This window comes from Leptonotus elevatus, chromosome 2, assembly GCF_054856555.1.
Source record: "Leptonotus elevatus isolate MCC_2025b chromosome 2, RoL_Lele_1.0, whole genome shotgun sequence".
Taxonomy (NCBI): Eukaryota; Metazoa; Chordata; class Actinopteri; order Syngnathiformes; family Syngnathidae; genus Leptonotus; species Leptonotus elevatus.
In genome coordinates this window covers 16053710-16070833 of record NC_141240.1, presented here as the reverse complement: position 1 = coordinate 16070833, position 17124 = coordinate 16053710, and the positions used below count along the sequence as shown (strand labels likewise).

Sequence of the window (17124 nt, the reverse complement as noted above, 5' to 3'; positions counted from 1 at the left end):
AACTCAAGTATTTTAAAAACAGTAATCCTAAAGCAGAATAGCAATAATGCGAAAGATGTGGCTTAGGTGGCCTTAAGCAAAAAACGATGAAGCACAGTGGAGTTATTTAGAAGATTTTTTTCCATCATCTAAATGTTTCCAGGCTCTGCATCAGCTGTTCACTGGCAACATAAAAAAAAAGAAGAAGAAGATTTTCACAAAATGTGTCTAATGTGATGTGACGCCGTAACATTCTACTCTGTAACACTTTGCTGCAGTTGAAGAGCTTTTATGACGACCACTTTTTTGCAACACAATTAATAATGCTATCAATAGCTGTTTGGTATCACAAGATTTTTTAAATGCATTTGTCAGCCACTGGGAAGAGATTGAGTGGTCACCAGCTGGGAGGGGCTACAGCCCCCTATGGACCCTGAAGAGTAAGTCCTAAAACAAATAAGGGTGGGAGACATTCCCTCTTGTTTACTGTGCCTTTATCTTTTTCCCAACCACAGATTGTTTCTTGTGCTCTCTCCCACTCATTCTCCACTGGTCACTTATCACGCTCATCGACTTTCCCAGTATCTCACTCTAATTGCCACCACTCTCTCTCCACAAGGTTTGGGACCTGATGAAATGTACACATTGCAATCGATATATGATCATTGCCCTAGTGCTAGCATTTAGGATTATTTATGATCAGTTGGTTGTGTTAATGCATCCCTCTTCACAGTTCTGAGATTGGCAGTTACAATCCGGGCTCTGCCCTTCCTGTGTGAAATTAGCATGTTCTCACCTTTCTCCTTCTGTGTAGATCCTTTAGTTAACCTCATACATTCCAAAAATATGCATGTAAAAGGGCATTTAGGTAAATTTGAGTCTGAATGATTGTCAGTATTTGCCCTGTGAATGGCTGACAACCAGTGCAGGGTTAACCCTGCCTCTAGCTCATCCATGACGCTAATGACTAGGTAGAGCATTAAAATGAAATATCTAACTTGCTCTGAAACAAAACAATACTCTGATGGTTAGCATTTATTTTGACTACAGCCTGTCTGCATGACAGGTATGCATCACCCTCACAAAGTAAGATTGCATTCAGTGCATTGCTTCAACCTTTCCCACGACGAGATCTAAATCCTATTTTTTTTTCTATAATGCAAGATTATCACTGATAACTGGCAGGAGGAACAATTGCATTTATTGTACAACACGTCCAGGTCAGGGGTTACTCTAGGTCTTTTATTTTAAAGGCCAATGTAGAATCACAATATTAAAAACGATGAAAGGCCAACGTTGAATCACAACATTAAAAAACAACAACTTGCTGTTATGTTGCTTTCCAGCAAAGAAAAAATGTCATGTTGTCACATAGCAGTGGAGAACCCCACAGCAAAGCAGTACCTTCACGGACCAGACAGCCTTTCAAGATCTCCAAGATACAACTCCCCACCCACCATCAATGCACGACACCATGTTTAAAATGCTCTTGTTATAAAAGCAATGCAAAAAACAGCATCCGTGATTATACATTATTATAGTGGGAGAGTTTAGGTAATTTGCGTGTCTTAAAGACAATACAAGTGATGAAATCCATTTCTTAATAAGCATTGTACGTTTCTTGTCAACACATATGGCATTTTTGCCCCCCATCAAAGTCAATCAATGGGAGAAACCATAATGATTTTCAGATCCATCACAAGAGAGGTAGGGTCAAAGTGATCTCCAAAATGTGTCAAGTTTTTCATCAGTGACCACAAATTTTCTACTTGCAGTACATAGATCTATGTACTGACTGCGCTAGAATCTAAAGTACAGTATGGTAGATGGGAAAGAAGACAAACATTGCACTTTCTATTACTGAGTGGAAGAACAATCCAATTAATTAGCTTTGAATAAAGAATAACCAATCAGTACCAATAGCAGACTACATGAGTGACTGTCACCCAACCGGAAGAATCCACTGCATTATATTATACAATAAATGCAATATAGTTTGCTGTTCCCAAAGGGTTAATTTCCTCACCGACTGAACATGTGAAAAATAGCTATAAGAAAAGCAAGCACAACTAGCAAACTAATCATCATTGATGGTACTGATGGTGATGCTCATATCAAAATCTGAAAATTGTGGATTTTCGTGAGTCGCGAGCCAGACTCGCCGTATCTCCCGCGAATAGCACAGTCCACTATACTTCAAACCCAAACTACGGCACAAACTTCAAGTTTTCTCCTGCGCTGTTGGCCAAATGATCAACCAGCACATCTAAGAAGAGAACGTATGTTTCTTACTTGGTTAGTGCTCGAGAAAAGGCCAAAGCTGTAGCAGCTCTACTCGTGGTTGCAGCTTTATTCGGCTCAATACAACTACTAGCATTGAACCAGTAGCTCAGAACATAATAACACAAACTTTTAATACCCCAGGATAAATATTGTGTAATGCGTGCCAGTACGACAAAATCTGACCACCAGATGTAATGTGCGACAAAATAGGCTCCAGAAAAAAATTGTGAACAGTCAGTGGGTAGGAAATTGGAACAAGCGCTCGTCAAACCACTGGGGTGAAACATAAACAAGGCCAAGCTGGTCTCCAATTACATGACCATTTACAGTCAAAAAGAAGTCCAAACCTCCTCAAACTCAAGCATATGCTTACAGCGGGGTCATTAAATTCAATAGCCTTGTAGTTGCCTGCATAACTTCTGTTCCATTGAAAAATAAATTTAAAAAAACACCTCAACTTTCCTCATACATCAGCAATTACACCACATTAAGATCTTGCAAATACATACAAAGAACATTTGAAAAGGAAAGTGCTGTGGACTAGTCATGACCTCTGACTATCTAAATAAAAATGAAACAAGGCTACCGCCTATCACAGTCATGGGCGGGAGGGACTGGTTCCGAGCTGTTCAAGGCCAGCAGTTTCTATGGCAACTGTGGCTGGTACCAGCTATGGGGACTGCACCAAACACATTCGACGGGATTCAAATTAACTTCAAAAAGAGGTGAATTATTTAGACCCTCTGTTAGCTAGTAAATAATCAAGTGTTGATTTTTTAAAAATTATTATCTGCATCTGGGCCTGGTTAAAATTATTCTATGGTGGACGAGACCACATCTGCCTTAACCCTACTAATAAGGCAGTGTGCATGCATGCTTACTAACATTCCTCTGTGATGGAGTTTACTGGCATTGTGTACAAAAGTGACCAATACCACAGGCCAGGGTTGACTGTCCATAAAATCAAAATTGAAAGTACCAAGCAGAGTGGGGAAAATAATTAACCAGCGTTTATCAAATTTCACTTATAATTGATTTACCTATACAAGTCATTTCTTTTTTTGCTCCATAAACAAACTAAATAAATTGTCTTTGGTTAATCCGACATAGCATCTGCTATTCATAATTTGTATCAACAGAAAATAACCCCGTCTTCCCCAAAACCTTGAAATAAGCCATTTTCACCTACAAGTAACCTCTCTCTACACCCTTAATCATGCTCACAAAAGCTGAGCTTCATCCTGAATCAGTAGGCTAGTCTTAGAAAGCGCTGCACTCCTGACATTGCCCCACAATGGAATCAATCAAATACAGTCCTTTAATGTGGAAATCCAATGCACAGGCATGTTTTGCTGTGCAAGCGCTCAATGTGGAAAATCCCAGTTAAGCAGCACGTGTCTACTTTATTCTCATTACCTGTGAGTTTCACAAATCACAAAAACAATCCATCTGACACCAGTTAAGTGGGTGGCTTATGCAGGCGGAGAGGGGTTCCCAAAATCAAGGACATCTTTCATCCGACTAATACTTTAGACAGACAAATTATAGAACCAAACTTAAATTATTAACCTAATTATTCATTTTAATGAATAGTTTCTCATTCAGTATCTCCTGCCCCATTCATGTTTAGCCTTTTCAGTGCAGTGGCTTCCACCTACCAGTATGTTAAATCTATTTACTTAGCAATGGCAAAGACAGTTCTGCTAAAGCCTATAATAACCTGTTCTCCCTGTAAGCCATCTTGTCTAATTAGATTGGTCTCATACATCCAGGTCAACACATGCAGCGTAAGGGAGCCTGGGCTAGACACTGCAAGTGCAAGTGTGTGTGTTTATTCATATAATACAACGAGTTGGGACACAATTGTTTTTTTTGTTTTTTTGAAACATTTTAAGGGTGCTTTGTGGAATTCAGTACTTTCTTACTCGTGACTGCCACCTCTGGCCTAAAGCGTAACTGCAGCCTCTGTGTCAAGCTCGTGCATGGTGCGTGTGCAAATAGGTGCAGTCAAATAAACTAGTCGTTTCTCTAGTTTTCTTGGAGTTTGAGCTGAAGTTTGGACAGTGCTCAAAGCCGGCCTCCTCTTGTATGTTTTTTTCAGTTCCCATCCCAATTGTGTCGTACGCTAGCTAACAACACTTCATGTCCGCGGGGACAAGCATGACGTTCCCCTCCAACACTCCAACATCTGCAAAAATCTGTGGAGTGTTTCGGGGCTGAAGGGAAGACAAGCTGATAGGCGCAGTCACAGTTAAAAAGGCAGGTCTCTTTGTACTCGTCGGGGCAATGGTGGAGCATGCATGATCTAGAAAAAATCTTTAACATCCACATTTTAAACTCCACAATGCATCTTTAAAGCCAAGTGGTGGAAGAATGAAACCAGTAGGAGAAACGTTTTGTTATGGGTTACATAATCTTTATCATCATAGTTTCAATTAATTTTTTTTCTAATCTTTGATATCCTTTTATCAGGTAATTTGGGTTGGAAATAATCAGGATGCCTTTTTTTACCCAAGCTATTTTTGTTGATCAGATAACTGACATTTTGAACAGTCCGTTTTTTTTATTACAATTTGTTTTTAAAGATTCAATATGTAAATAAGATTTGCCCTAATTGGGTCTCTGCTCTCCTTAATTCAATACGGAAAACGGAAACCACTGATTGGTTGGTTATCAGTACGTGTACATCTTGTGGCCACTGCGTCTCTTCATTCTGTTGGCTCTACTGAAAGTGAGTGAGTGATCGGTGTGCCTGTGCGTTAATGTGTGGAAACATATTTGTAGCGTGTGTGAATGTATAAGCCACCCTCCACAATATGTGCTGTGATGCTGTGTCTTGTTGCCGTCATTTTTCCAGAGTTGAGTGGACATGGAGCAAACACGAAGTGGGCAAGTACTTGAATAATAAGTCACGATCCTTTGTCAAAACGGCGCAGAGTTCGAACCTGAGCGTTGTGCAAGCCTTCTGCCTTTCATTTGCTATTGCATCCAATCCATAACGGTTCACAGACATGTTATGCATACACAACAATGGTTGATGGAGGAGCACCTTTAAGTCTCATGCAATGGACAACAGAAACAAGAAAGGAAACATAATTGCATGAGGTGCAGGGCAATGACTGTCACAAGAGGGATCTCTGTGTAAAAGAGGCTCATGTCAGAGCTTGAAGTTGCGGCTATCAAGGCTCCAATGCTTACTCATACACAGCTTGATTTTATTTTCCATTTAAATTAACATATTTAAAAGCAATAAAACACTTTATTTAATCAAATATTTGCAATTGAATCTCACTTGCAAAAATATGCTTTTCAATCAAAGGTCTCACTTAAAGGCAGGGCTGTGCAATTAATTGAAATTAAATTACAATTTCAATTATAACAATCAATTACAAAATCGGCATATAGGGTTGGGCAATATATCGAAAAAATATTGATATCGCGATATTGGCCTATGCAATATGCATATTGCAAAGACGTGCAATAAGTTTCATATGAAATGTTATGCTTTACCTGAATTTTACCAGTCAGATACAAACTTAAATGTGTATCACCAGCGTTTCCGTTGTATTCATTCAGCAGCGGCGCGGCGCGGCACCGCTCCTAAATATTGATAAAAGCGATATTATACTATTTCGATGAAAGTACAATTTCGATTTGTCTGTGTTTCCATTGAAGAGCGTTTCGCTTCTGAGGCGCAATTCTCGTAATGTTCCGTCTCGCGAAATCTCGCAGTTGACCAAACCACCACCACCACACATTAACAGAAGCCCACAGGTGTTGATTGAGAAGGATTTCATGTGTTTATGAAGTGTTTATTTCTGAGTGAAAACTTTGGACCCTTCCTTTAAATGTCAGGCTGTGTGAATTCCAAACAGGGGTGGCCAGGGAGCATCTACAGCACCTACAATTCCCACCTCCATTTGCTCATTTTTCTGCTGTGCCACGAAAGATTGCTCAGGGAAAGAGAATGAGGAAGTGCCAAAAGTCAAACGATGCCTATCTGTGAAAGTGAATAAACTGGCTTCTCTGCCTAAGATTGCCCATCTTTTCTCCATATTCTGTTGATTTTGCAGGGCACAAACACATTATTAAGAGTATGTTTTATATGCCACCCACGTCCCCACACATGCAAAATGTGGGACAGTTCAAGTACAGTTAAGTACTGTACTTTTCGTCAGAATCGTTACTATTATACACTCTGGAGTATACTAACACGATCATAATACCTTCAGATCAATACGTGATAGGACATGCTAGCTCAAGTAAAACAATAAATGTCCTATGACAATAATGAGCCAGCTAAAAAGATCAAGTAGGCCTAAGACGGTTGTCAACAGTAATGTAGGCACTCTGAGAGTATTAGTTTGATACATGTACATTGTATTACCAATGAATGAAGGTTAATGTAACTGTATCAACGAGACTGCTTTGGGCTAAAGCGTCTTCCACAAATAAGCATTTATGGTATTATTGTAGAAGCATATTTAACAACATTGCACATTTGCCTATATTACAAATTTGGGGACGCACGATAATGCTATTTTCAACTGATACCGATAAACCAATCATTTAGAACGTGCCGATGCCGATCACCGATAAGTAAGCAGATAATTGATTGCAAAATTAACTTGAATACAAATGTACTTTAGAGTCCTACTATAAGTACAAATACATCGAAACATTGTGCAACAGACCATGAAGCTTCAAAGCTTCAAACGCTGATGCTGCAGATGCTTCAAAGACAACCAGTAGCTCATTTTGAGTTTGCCAAAACAAAACAGTCATGTTTTAAAAATGTAACACAAAACTGCGAGGGTAACAGATGGACCAAAGCGGCAAGTCTATTATTACCGGCGGATTTCTTTATTATCTGGTTTATCTGTTTGACGTCAAATTGGTCGATAATTGCCGATAATTATCGGTCACCGATATTATTGTGCATCCCTAATTACAGTAAACCAAAACCATATTCTTTCCTTGAAAATTAGTTTTCCATACGATGAGTACCCAGCAGTCACTGATGCTGATACCAAAGCATGGCACTAGTACATAACGCCCCCCCCCCCCCCCCAAAAAAAAATAACATGATTTTCCTATACATCCCATTCCCAATACATTATTTTTCATTAAAATTGCATGGAATTAATGAAAAATGTATATTCTTACAATTTTTAAATTCTAGTTCTTGATAGTAAAACTGGTATCGGCCACCACCGCAACTACGATGCCTGACAATGAGACTGGTATCGGTAGTCACCCATCCCTAGGTACCATACCGCTGCATACCGTATATTGTGGTTAGCCCAGCCAAACTAAGCACAATAACACATTATGTTTAAAAAAGGCGCTTATTTAATCTTTATATTGACCAGTTAATATGATTTTTTTTTTTATAGTTGTGTTAACCTCTTATTAAAAGAATAAATGTTACATTTTAAAATTAAATTACCTAAATTAGGCCTATTTTCTCTAGGTCCTTACTTTTAATAGTACCAATATTTTCAATAATTATTCATAGACTGATATGAAATACTTATCATTGATGATACACTTTTCAGCCATATCGCCCGGCCCTACCTGGCTGTACATGTGAAAGAAACCATCTCAAAAGTAATTTCACAATGTTTACTTGAGGCTAGCAGGTCACCGCTTGAGCATGTGCTACTTTTTATCTGCAGGCCATGCATAAGAGTGGTCAGGTTAGGGCACATGATGCATATAGCTATACCGGCCTGTGTTGTCACCCCATGTGATGTGCCCTGGGGCTGTGTTGCAAGCCTGGCTGGATAATCTCTTGCCATGGATGTCATGCATGCAATCCACAGCGTTCAGGCAAGAAAGCACAACACGTTCAAGTTGTGTCCTTTGATGATACGTTGCATTGTGGAAAGTTTAGATGTGGAAATTGTGTTAATCATAATGTACTAAGAAGATACTGCTTGTTTTTGCTGGAATTTGAATGGGAAATTGTTACAGCTTAGTCGTCTCTCACGTGCAGGCCAGGGTGTGCTACACATTTTGTCAAACACAGGCACAGAAGAGAGAGTCAGAGAGAGAGGCGGAAAGTGTAATCCTGCGTTTATCCTGAGCCAACTAACAAAGCCAGCCAATCATTCCTCCTTGCATATAGGGGTGGGCAAACGTCCCTTGATATACTATGGGGGAAATAAATGACTAATTAACTAATTAATTTGGTAATACTGTTTTAATGAAACAGAATAAAAGAATAATCAACCAAGCACACTCCTAATGATCTTGCTATATGTACCACGATCCCCCTGGGCGATGGGCATAATGAATTTGGTTAACTTCAACCCTGAAAACCCCTGGTAGCTCCAAGATATGTATACGTTTGGTAGATTGAAAGATTCACAGTCCATTAAAGAGGATCAACCCACTGAGAAAATGCATTGTAAAAGCCTCATTCACAAAACAACACACACACATACCGGCTCCACAACTGAACAGATGTAGGCCACGCTGCTCGGCGCAGCGTATGCAGAGCAGAGCAGTAGAGCAGCTTACATCTCATAGAATTCTACAAAACCCTCAGAAGAGAACTCCAGATCACTACATTATGTGGCGTGTTTTGCTTTGGGGGGTTTTTGGTCATGAATTTGCAGATTTTTGTCGCGTCAAAAAACATTCGCTGAAAAGGCGGAAACACTCGGCGAAAGGTCGTCGACGAGAACTGACGATTAACAAGTGCCCAGCTCTGCAATTGATGCTGTACTCACTCAACACCCTTTTTGAAACCGATTCAGTTGTTGGTGTTGTCGTCGTTTTTCAAAGTAAAAGCAGATGTTTTCAAATGTCTTATTTTGATTAAATACAAATGATAATTAGTCTGCTTTCATGAAGGACTAAAAGAAACCTGACATAAATCTGAAGTCTGATGTGTGCATTTGCTCTGCTGAGTGGCTATTAAAAAAAAAAAAAGTTGCTTGACAAAGGGTATTTTCACAGGATGAACAGTGACGCCAGCGTACTCGCACTTTTGATACACTTCTTCCAAATCATATACTGTATAAAAGCCATTTCTTTTTAAGGGTAAGATTAGTTTGAATACGATATTTAAGTGTTTTGGGATCACAATTTGACGTCTATTTTTCATTAAAAATATGGATAATTAAGTTTTAGTGGGGTCAACTACATGTTTGAGTTAGGGGTCAGTCGATATACCCCGTAACCAATGCGGGTGTAGTGTACATGAACTAGTAGTACTTACGTTCAAAGTCCGAGTCATCATCTTCGTCATCGTCACCATTGGACTCCGTTTGCATCGGCTCGCCATCAAACATCACCCCCTTTCCCATCTTGCCACCTTCGCTGGCCCCGTCTTGACTCCTGGTTTCCCGCAAGCGAGTGAAGTACTGGACGGCAAACTCCAACAGGTCCGACGGCCGTTGCCGAAGTACCTCCACCGTGTAGCCCTCCAGCAGTTCCTTCAAGCCCACCGGTATCTCAATACTCATGGTTGTGTGTGGCTCAGTGGCAGTGCTTATTCTTGGTCTGTGGTAGGAGAGGCCATAAGTCAAAATCTAACAGGTTGTTGTTCCTTAGGTTCATCAACTTGATCATCAAAATGAATATGTCACATGGTTAAAGAGTACCCTGCTGCAGGTTTGCACAGCAGATGTGTGTTGTGTTTTGTTTTGTTTTGGCTGTATCCATTCCAAAATTGTTGCTTTTTGCATGCTCCGTGGATTATGACAGACAGCTGGAATTCCACTGCCAAGGTACCCACGAGATCATCAATTTATAGTTGACAATCCAAGGTAATGAGTGCATTGCGGTGACGGTTTGTATTGGGTCTGACATTGACACTGAGCGGCTGCATTATCTCGAGTTAAGCCAGGGAACATGGAGTTCCCACAGCTGCATTGGGCAGATATGAACTAACGTTTGCCACTGCGGGAGGGAGTGGAGGGATCATCAGATAAACCGGGTCAGTCGTTAGCTTTCGCAAATATTGCCCGCCGTGTGCGCGCGCACGCGCGCACAGAGCTGTCAACTTGGGCTGGTGGCTGGCTAGCAAAGAGGCTAATGCTCGTGACAGTAGCAGTAAGGCAACGGCGTCTTTCAGAAGAAAAAAAAACACACTAAGCAGACTTTATCTAAACTTACAAATGCTAACGGACTAGGCGGGTGTGTGCCGGTACTTGTCTCGCCATCCTTCAAGACGTTAGCTAGCCTTGGCTAGCTTGGAGTAATGCCAACCTTCAGGGGTTTAACACTACACGGACGGACGGAGAAGTTAAAGCCAACACAAGTGGTCGGCCGTTTAAACACGGTCGCCGGTTTGATAAGCCGCCGGGAAAAGCTGGTGACAAACGGTCCACTTACATGCGAATTCAATCTCACCGGCTAAACTAGCCAGTCCCCTCCTTCGCCGAGTAGTATTCCTCCTCGTTCGCTCTTGTTTTCCGTCCGCTTCTCGGAGCCAAACCTCTTATTAGCCGGGGGGGATGAGAACAGCGAACGTATCCCTCCTTGGTAGACACGTCTCTCCCCACGTAGCGCCAACAATGTCGTTGGCGTCACCTAGCTAACGTACTAGGGCTTAATAGTTTAGCTGTGCGAGCAGCCCAGTCGGAGGTGTAACAAGTAACGATGCCGGCCGAGTTAGAGGGTAGGGAGGGTGGGGGGTAAGTACTGCTTCACGGCCGCAGCTTCGCACGACGACCACGCACACCGTGGAGGGTGGGACTTGCTGTAGATAATTGTGGGGAGCTGGTTAGCCAACAAGCTATCAGGCTAATTAGCTAACAGCTTGTTAGCCACTACTGTACGTGTATTTCTACGGCAAGTGACACAGTTAGTGCGTTCAGTGGCCAATGGTCAAATCCTGGGAGCAAAGCCGCCAAACCTAACAACAACACCACAGCAACGCCTAATAAACCTAGACGATTTATAATGTTAATATAGATTAAATATACTGTAATATCAAAGGCGTGCGCCCCCCACCTAACAGCTACACCACAAGCTGTCATGCACGAATGAACCTCCAGGAAGCGTGGTGAGCGTGGCGAGTGAGAAGAAGGTGACTATTGATTGACACGAGATCGGGACAATCAAATGACGAAAAGTATTCCATTGGCTGACAAGAAGAGGCGGGACAGAAGCGGCGCCTCATGCGGACTTGAATGACATATACAGTACAGTATATGTCATATACTATATGTCAGGCCTCACTCACGCAAACCATTCAAATTTGTTCCACACCATATATTGATACTACAGTGTTAGCCAAACGTTGAGCCAAAGCACAAGTTGTACATTAGAAAAAACCCACAGCACACCATCAAACAAAAAGTCACAAAAAGGATGATCTCATGATCATCTCACAAATTTGGCCTGAGTGGACACCGGTTAATTGCACCTACTGTCATCTCGTGGGAAAACGCCTGTTCTGCCTGTCACTATATATCGCTGGCAAAGATAGATGAACAAAGATACATCACTTTTTTTTATTTTATTTAACAGCCTGCTGGAGAACCTCAGGGCTAGAGAGTGTTCTTGTTTGTGGCTCAAGACCCACATTTTTCAATTGGCTTTTAGCTCATATTGATTTACTTTAAATTTTTAGTACACTGTATTCTCAGTCTGTTATCATTTTATTCTCACATGGTTTTTACATCAGTCTGTTTTTTCATATTATTTCAGCAAATTTACAATTCTGTGTTTCTTCAGTGGAAGCCCTCTAAGATTAAGATTAAGATTCACTGATTGTCACACCCACCTAAATGGAGAGAAATTCATGCTCTGCATTTGACCCATTCCCTGAGGCATCCCTGAGGCACCTGCTGCACCATTTTACTGGTGGCCTGTGGCTGCAGCCTGCGATCTGGTCCATGAGATGGTGTTTCCTCACGCGATGCTCTTTACCTAGCCTCACATTCTTAGGCCGTTGCTCTCATCCACTTCTGTGTGTTTGCCTGTGCATCCTTGTGGCCAGGGTTGGGGGTGGGATTCCAATTATGTAAAGCACTTTTGAGTTGCATTCTTAAAATGCATTGTGGTGTTTGTCAGTTTTTTTTTACTCACGACTGCCACCTCTGGACTGAAGTGTAGGTGCCTCTTTATTCACATACTGATAATGCAGTATTAGAAGCAACTGGTTCAGTATCTTGTTAAAATTCACAAGGCCAAATGGTCAAATCCCAACCTTATGGTTGCAGGCAGCCACACTGCCACCTGGACCATGCTGTCCCTAAATAATTTTCAGACCAATTAAGTGAATTTCCTGTGATACATCGTCAGCATGCCAAAAAGGTTTTCGGCACAGTGGTTGGGAAACCCTTCTGTATAATGTTGAAATAATGGTGCTGTGTGGAAGACACAATTGCAGCTGGCATAAATGGATGAACAAAGATACATTGTGATAAATGCACACTCATTTTCAGACCAATTAGGGGGAAAATTACCCACGCATCACCTGACGATTTCACATCTGTCACCAGTCACGATACATGATATGCCCCCATACAGTGGTTGGGAGTCTTCCTAAAGCACCATCTAAGTCAAGAGTAGCATTCTCTTCCATTCCTATTCCTGAGCACTCGGTGAGGAAAATCTGTTGCTATGGCCACAGCAAGATTGTGTGTAATTCTTCAAAATAGTTTCTGTTAATCTTAATAGATAATTGTTTTCAACAGTTTTTTCCCCACTGTGTTGGGACCGTTAAAAGTCAAGGACGCATCTGTCGAAGAATGACGCATCTGTACTTGCTCCTGCACTCGCTCGTGACTTCTATTTTGTTGACATTGGGATATTTAACTACATTGTTGCAATATGCCTGGTGGGAAAAGAGCTGACAAATTTGAGGAGATAAAATATCCTCTTGCAAAACTCAAAAGAAATGCTCACCGAAATATTTGAAATGAAAAAGAGCATCAAGCCACTTCTGCAGGAAATTCAGCAGTTGAAGAAAGAGACACAAGAAAAAGATTGACGCATTGTCACCTTGCAACAAAAAGTGGATGATTTGGAACAGAATCTTCGAAACAATGATGTGATAGTTACAGGTATCCAGGTTAAACCGCGCCGCGGCCCTCGGGCAAGAGCTGCGGCCAGCACAAGTGCAATTGATTCTGACCAAGCTTCAGCGAACGAGACTGTTGAACAGCAAGTGACGACTCAACTCAGAGATTTGGGATCACGCCTGCTACAGAGAATGGTTGTACGCGCGCGCCCGGGAAGACGTGCTGGTTTTGCTTTGTACTTCCTGTTGTCCACTCTGGAGTAAGTGCCATGTTCTGCTGAAAACGTATGTCTCTTTTTATTACCACCAACACAACATGATGTCAGAAGTCTAAGACTCATTATTATTTTGTGGGTGACTTCGTGTTGTGAGTTTTTTCATCGAGCGGGACCATTGTGCTTTCACGCTGATTTTTTCACTACACGTCATGGCGGACAGATTCAGACGACCCGACCCGCTGGTGTTCGATGGCAACATTGCTGAGAACTGGTGCATATTTGATCAATAACGACCAACTCAGAAAGACTCTGTTACGTGACAGTAATTTGACTCTAGCCAAGGCAATTTCAGTATATATCAGTAGGCCAAGTGTTATACAATATATTTTTTCATCATCAAAGAGAATGTGCTGCCACTGCGACAATTAACACACAAGGACACTGAGTGGTTATGGCAGGTACAGCAGCAACATGCTTTTGAGACTCTAAAAGCACACATGTCAAGCCCCCCAGTACTGTCATATTATAATGTTTACAAACCTGTGACACTGACTTGTGACGCTTCTCAATATGGACTTGGCGCAGTGTGCCTGCAGGAAGGCAAACCTGTGGCTTATGCCTCGCGCACCCTCACTGACACAGAGACTCGGTACGCCCAAATTGAAAAAAGAGCTGCTAGCAGTCGTATTTGCATGTTCGAAATTCCATGATTACATCTATGGCAAACCAGTAACCATTGGAACTGACCCCCAACACCTGATGACAAGGATCAAAAAGCCCATCGATGTAACGCCAGCCAGACTACAAAGCATGATGTTAAGGCTTAAAAAATACAACATCCACCTCGTGTACAAGGGTGGAAAGCAGCTGCACTTGGCTGATGCTTTGTCAAGGGCTCCCAGAAACACCAGAACTCAGCTCGCGGGCGAAGTGGATGATTTTGATGTGACGTCAGTCTGCTGTGTCTTCTGCTCGTTTGCAGGAACTAAGAGAGCACACTGCCACTGATCCAACTCTTCAGAAGCTCAGCTGTACTATCATGAACGGCTGGCCAAACAAATTGCACAACCTCCTGAATGAAGTGCGTCCCTACTTTCCATTCAGGGATGAACTGACGGTCGAGAATGACATTGTCAAGAAGGGTCAGAAGACTGTTATCCCTCTGTCCTTACAAAAGTACACGTGCATTCTGCACAGGGGACACCCAGGTGGGCCAGAAAACGGAGAGCGAGAGGCATCGTGTTTTGGCCAACAATGACAAAAGATATTGAAGAGGAGGTACAGGCGTGTTCAGTGTGTAACAGTACAAAACCACACCAACAGAAGGAGCCCCTTCTCCTACACCCTGTTCCAGAGCTCCCATGGTCAACCACAGCAGCAGATATCTTCGATTGGCACGGCCAGCAGTATCTGGTACTTGTTTACTCATACTCGGGCTGGTTCGAGATTGACCTGTTACGCAATCTGACATCTGCTACAGTCATTGGGAAACTCAAACATCACTTGTCAGTCCATGGAGCACCTGACACCCTCATCACGGACAATAGACATCAGTTTACAAGTCAGCGCTTTAAAGATTTTGCAAAGCAGTGGGACTTCAACCATGTGACTGACATGCAGCCCTGAGTATCCTCAATCCAATGGACTGGCGGAGAGGGCGGTCCGTAGTGCTAAAGGCCTCATGGAGAAATCTCACAGAGACAAAACCGACATCTTTCTCAACCTACTCAACTTTAGAAATATACCTCCTGATACCAAACTTGGCTCTTTAGCACAAATATTGATGTCACGACAGACACGCACCACTCTACCAGTCTGCAAAAGACTGCTTGAACCCAAAACGTGCATGCCTCAAGAAGTGCATGATCAACTTTTCAACAAAAGATTGATCATTTTGTTACGACAAAACAAGCCGACCTCTCCAACCTCTATCTGAAGGACAGATGGTAAGGCTTTAAACAACCAAAGGATTTGACTGCATCTGAGTTGTGAAGGAAACATGCAAAGAGCCGAGGTCATACCTGATTCAGTCAGAAGGACAATCCTACAGGAGGAACAGGAAGAACATCTTACCTGTTGCTGAAACTACACCGACGCAGACCAACCCACAAGACTCTTGTCAGGTCACTGAGCCGAGTCCAGCAAGGCGTGTGACACTTCCAGGGCATGAGCAAGTTGGACAGAACATGGACAACGAGCACTCTAAGACCCAAATATCAGTACCGGACCAGTCTTGCTATGATAATGCCAAATTTTACAAAACCCGTTCAGGACGTGTTTGTAAACCCAACCCAAAGTACAGTGGTTAATTTTGTTAAAAGCATATTGTTTTTTATGCTGTGTTCAATTTGGTTGTTATACTGATTGCATGCTATCATACATTTGAATGTTCATATTTAGTTGCTTTTACAGCATTGTGGTTTATGGTATAGACATCATCTAAGGAAAAGGGATCTAGAATATTCTGGAATTCAGTAGTTTTAAGAGTGACCCTACGCGAATACCGTAGGTCGTGCCTGCTACAGAGAATGGTTGTACGTGCGCTCCCGCGAAGACGTGCTGGTTTTGTTTTGTACTTCCTGTTGTCCACTCTGCAGTAAACGCCACGTTCTGCTGAAAATGTAAGTCTCTTTCTATTACCACCACACACAACATGGGGGAACATGACCACCGGCAATTCTGATCGGGTTAGTTGACAGGAAGAAAAAGATTGCTCTTTTGAGAGATGGCTACAAGCTTAAAGGTAAACATGTCTAGGTCAATGAAAATCTCAGAAAACGAAATGCTGACATTGCCAGAAGGGCGCGACAATTGAGAAAGAATGGATTTATCGAGAACATATGGACAAAAGACTGTCGAATCTTCATAAAAATACGGATTGTGAAAAGAGTGGACGAATTGGCGGAGTTTGAGACACAATAAATTAAAATCAGTAACTCACATCATTAAATTGTGGATTATGTCTTACCCAAACGAAATTATTGTAACATATTACTTACTAGTTAACCCAAAACTGGCAACAGTGGTGGCTGAACTGACCAGAATGGAGTGAACAATTGCTGTGGACGCAATGGGCAGAATGCAAGCCCATCTACTCGTCTGGGAGCCACAACATGTGTGAAAGCTGATCCAAGGTTAGCGAAGACGCTACTGGTGAAGGAGCATGTGCTCGCCTTGGCTGCTCGCCTGGTTGGGTGGGCCTGTTGGTGGCGTCCGGGAACTGATTTACCAATTCCAAATGATTGGTACACTAGCTGCAACTTATACATGGACATTACTCAAGATGAACTGAGCGAGGAGTGTGCAGACTTGAGTCTGGGATTGATAAGGATATGAATTAATGACCTTCATAATCAATGAATATGACTGATGCGTATAGTAAGAATCAATAGGGACGGGTTACTAATAAGCCATGGCTTCTACCCGTCAGCCCTTCTTTCGGATGTCAACGTTGCAAATAATATTATGTGATCAATGTAACCTGTAATAATGTGTCCGAAAGGAAAAAAATAATAAAACAAACAAAACAAAACAAACGTTAAAAACAACAACAGGATAGTCAAACACTCCAGCTAGTTTTAATCCTTCTGTTCCTTACAATAAATTACTTCCAAGTTTCCTGCAAATTCTCCTGGTGATAAAGTGAATTATTTGCAAGTA

General features: G+C 41.9%; 1 protein-coding gene across 4 annotated transcripts in view; it reads right to left on the bottom strand.

Annotated features, from left to right (window-relative positions):
- prkar2aa (protein kinase, cAMP-dependent, regulatory, type II, alpha A) overlaps nucleotides 1-17124 on the bottom strand; it is a 39057-nt gene that overhangs the window by 16373 nt on the left and 5560 nt on the right. For 2 of the 4 annotated variants that reach the window (XM_086069922.1, XM_086069925.1), the window contains exon 4: nucleotides 9491-9774. In XM_086069922.1, the coding sequence (XP_085926048.1) occupies nucleotides 9491-9774 (284 nt within the window). The other 2 variants (XM_086069923.1, XM_086069924.1) reach the window with 2 other exon arrangements.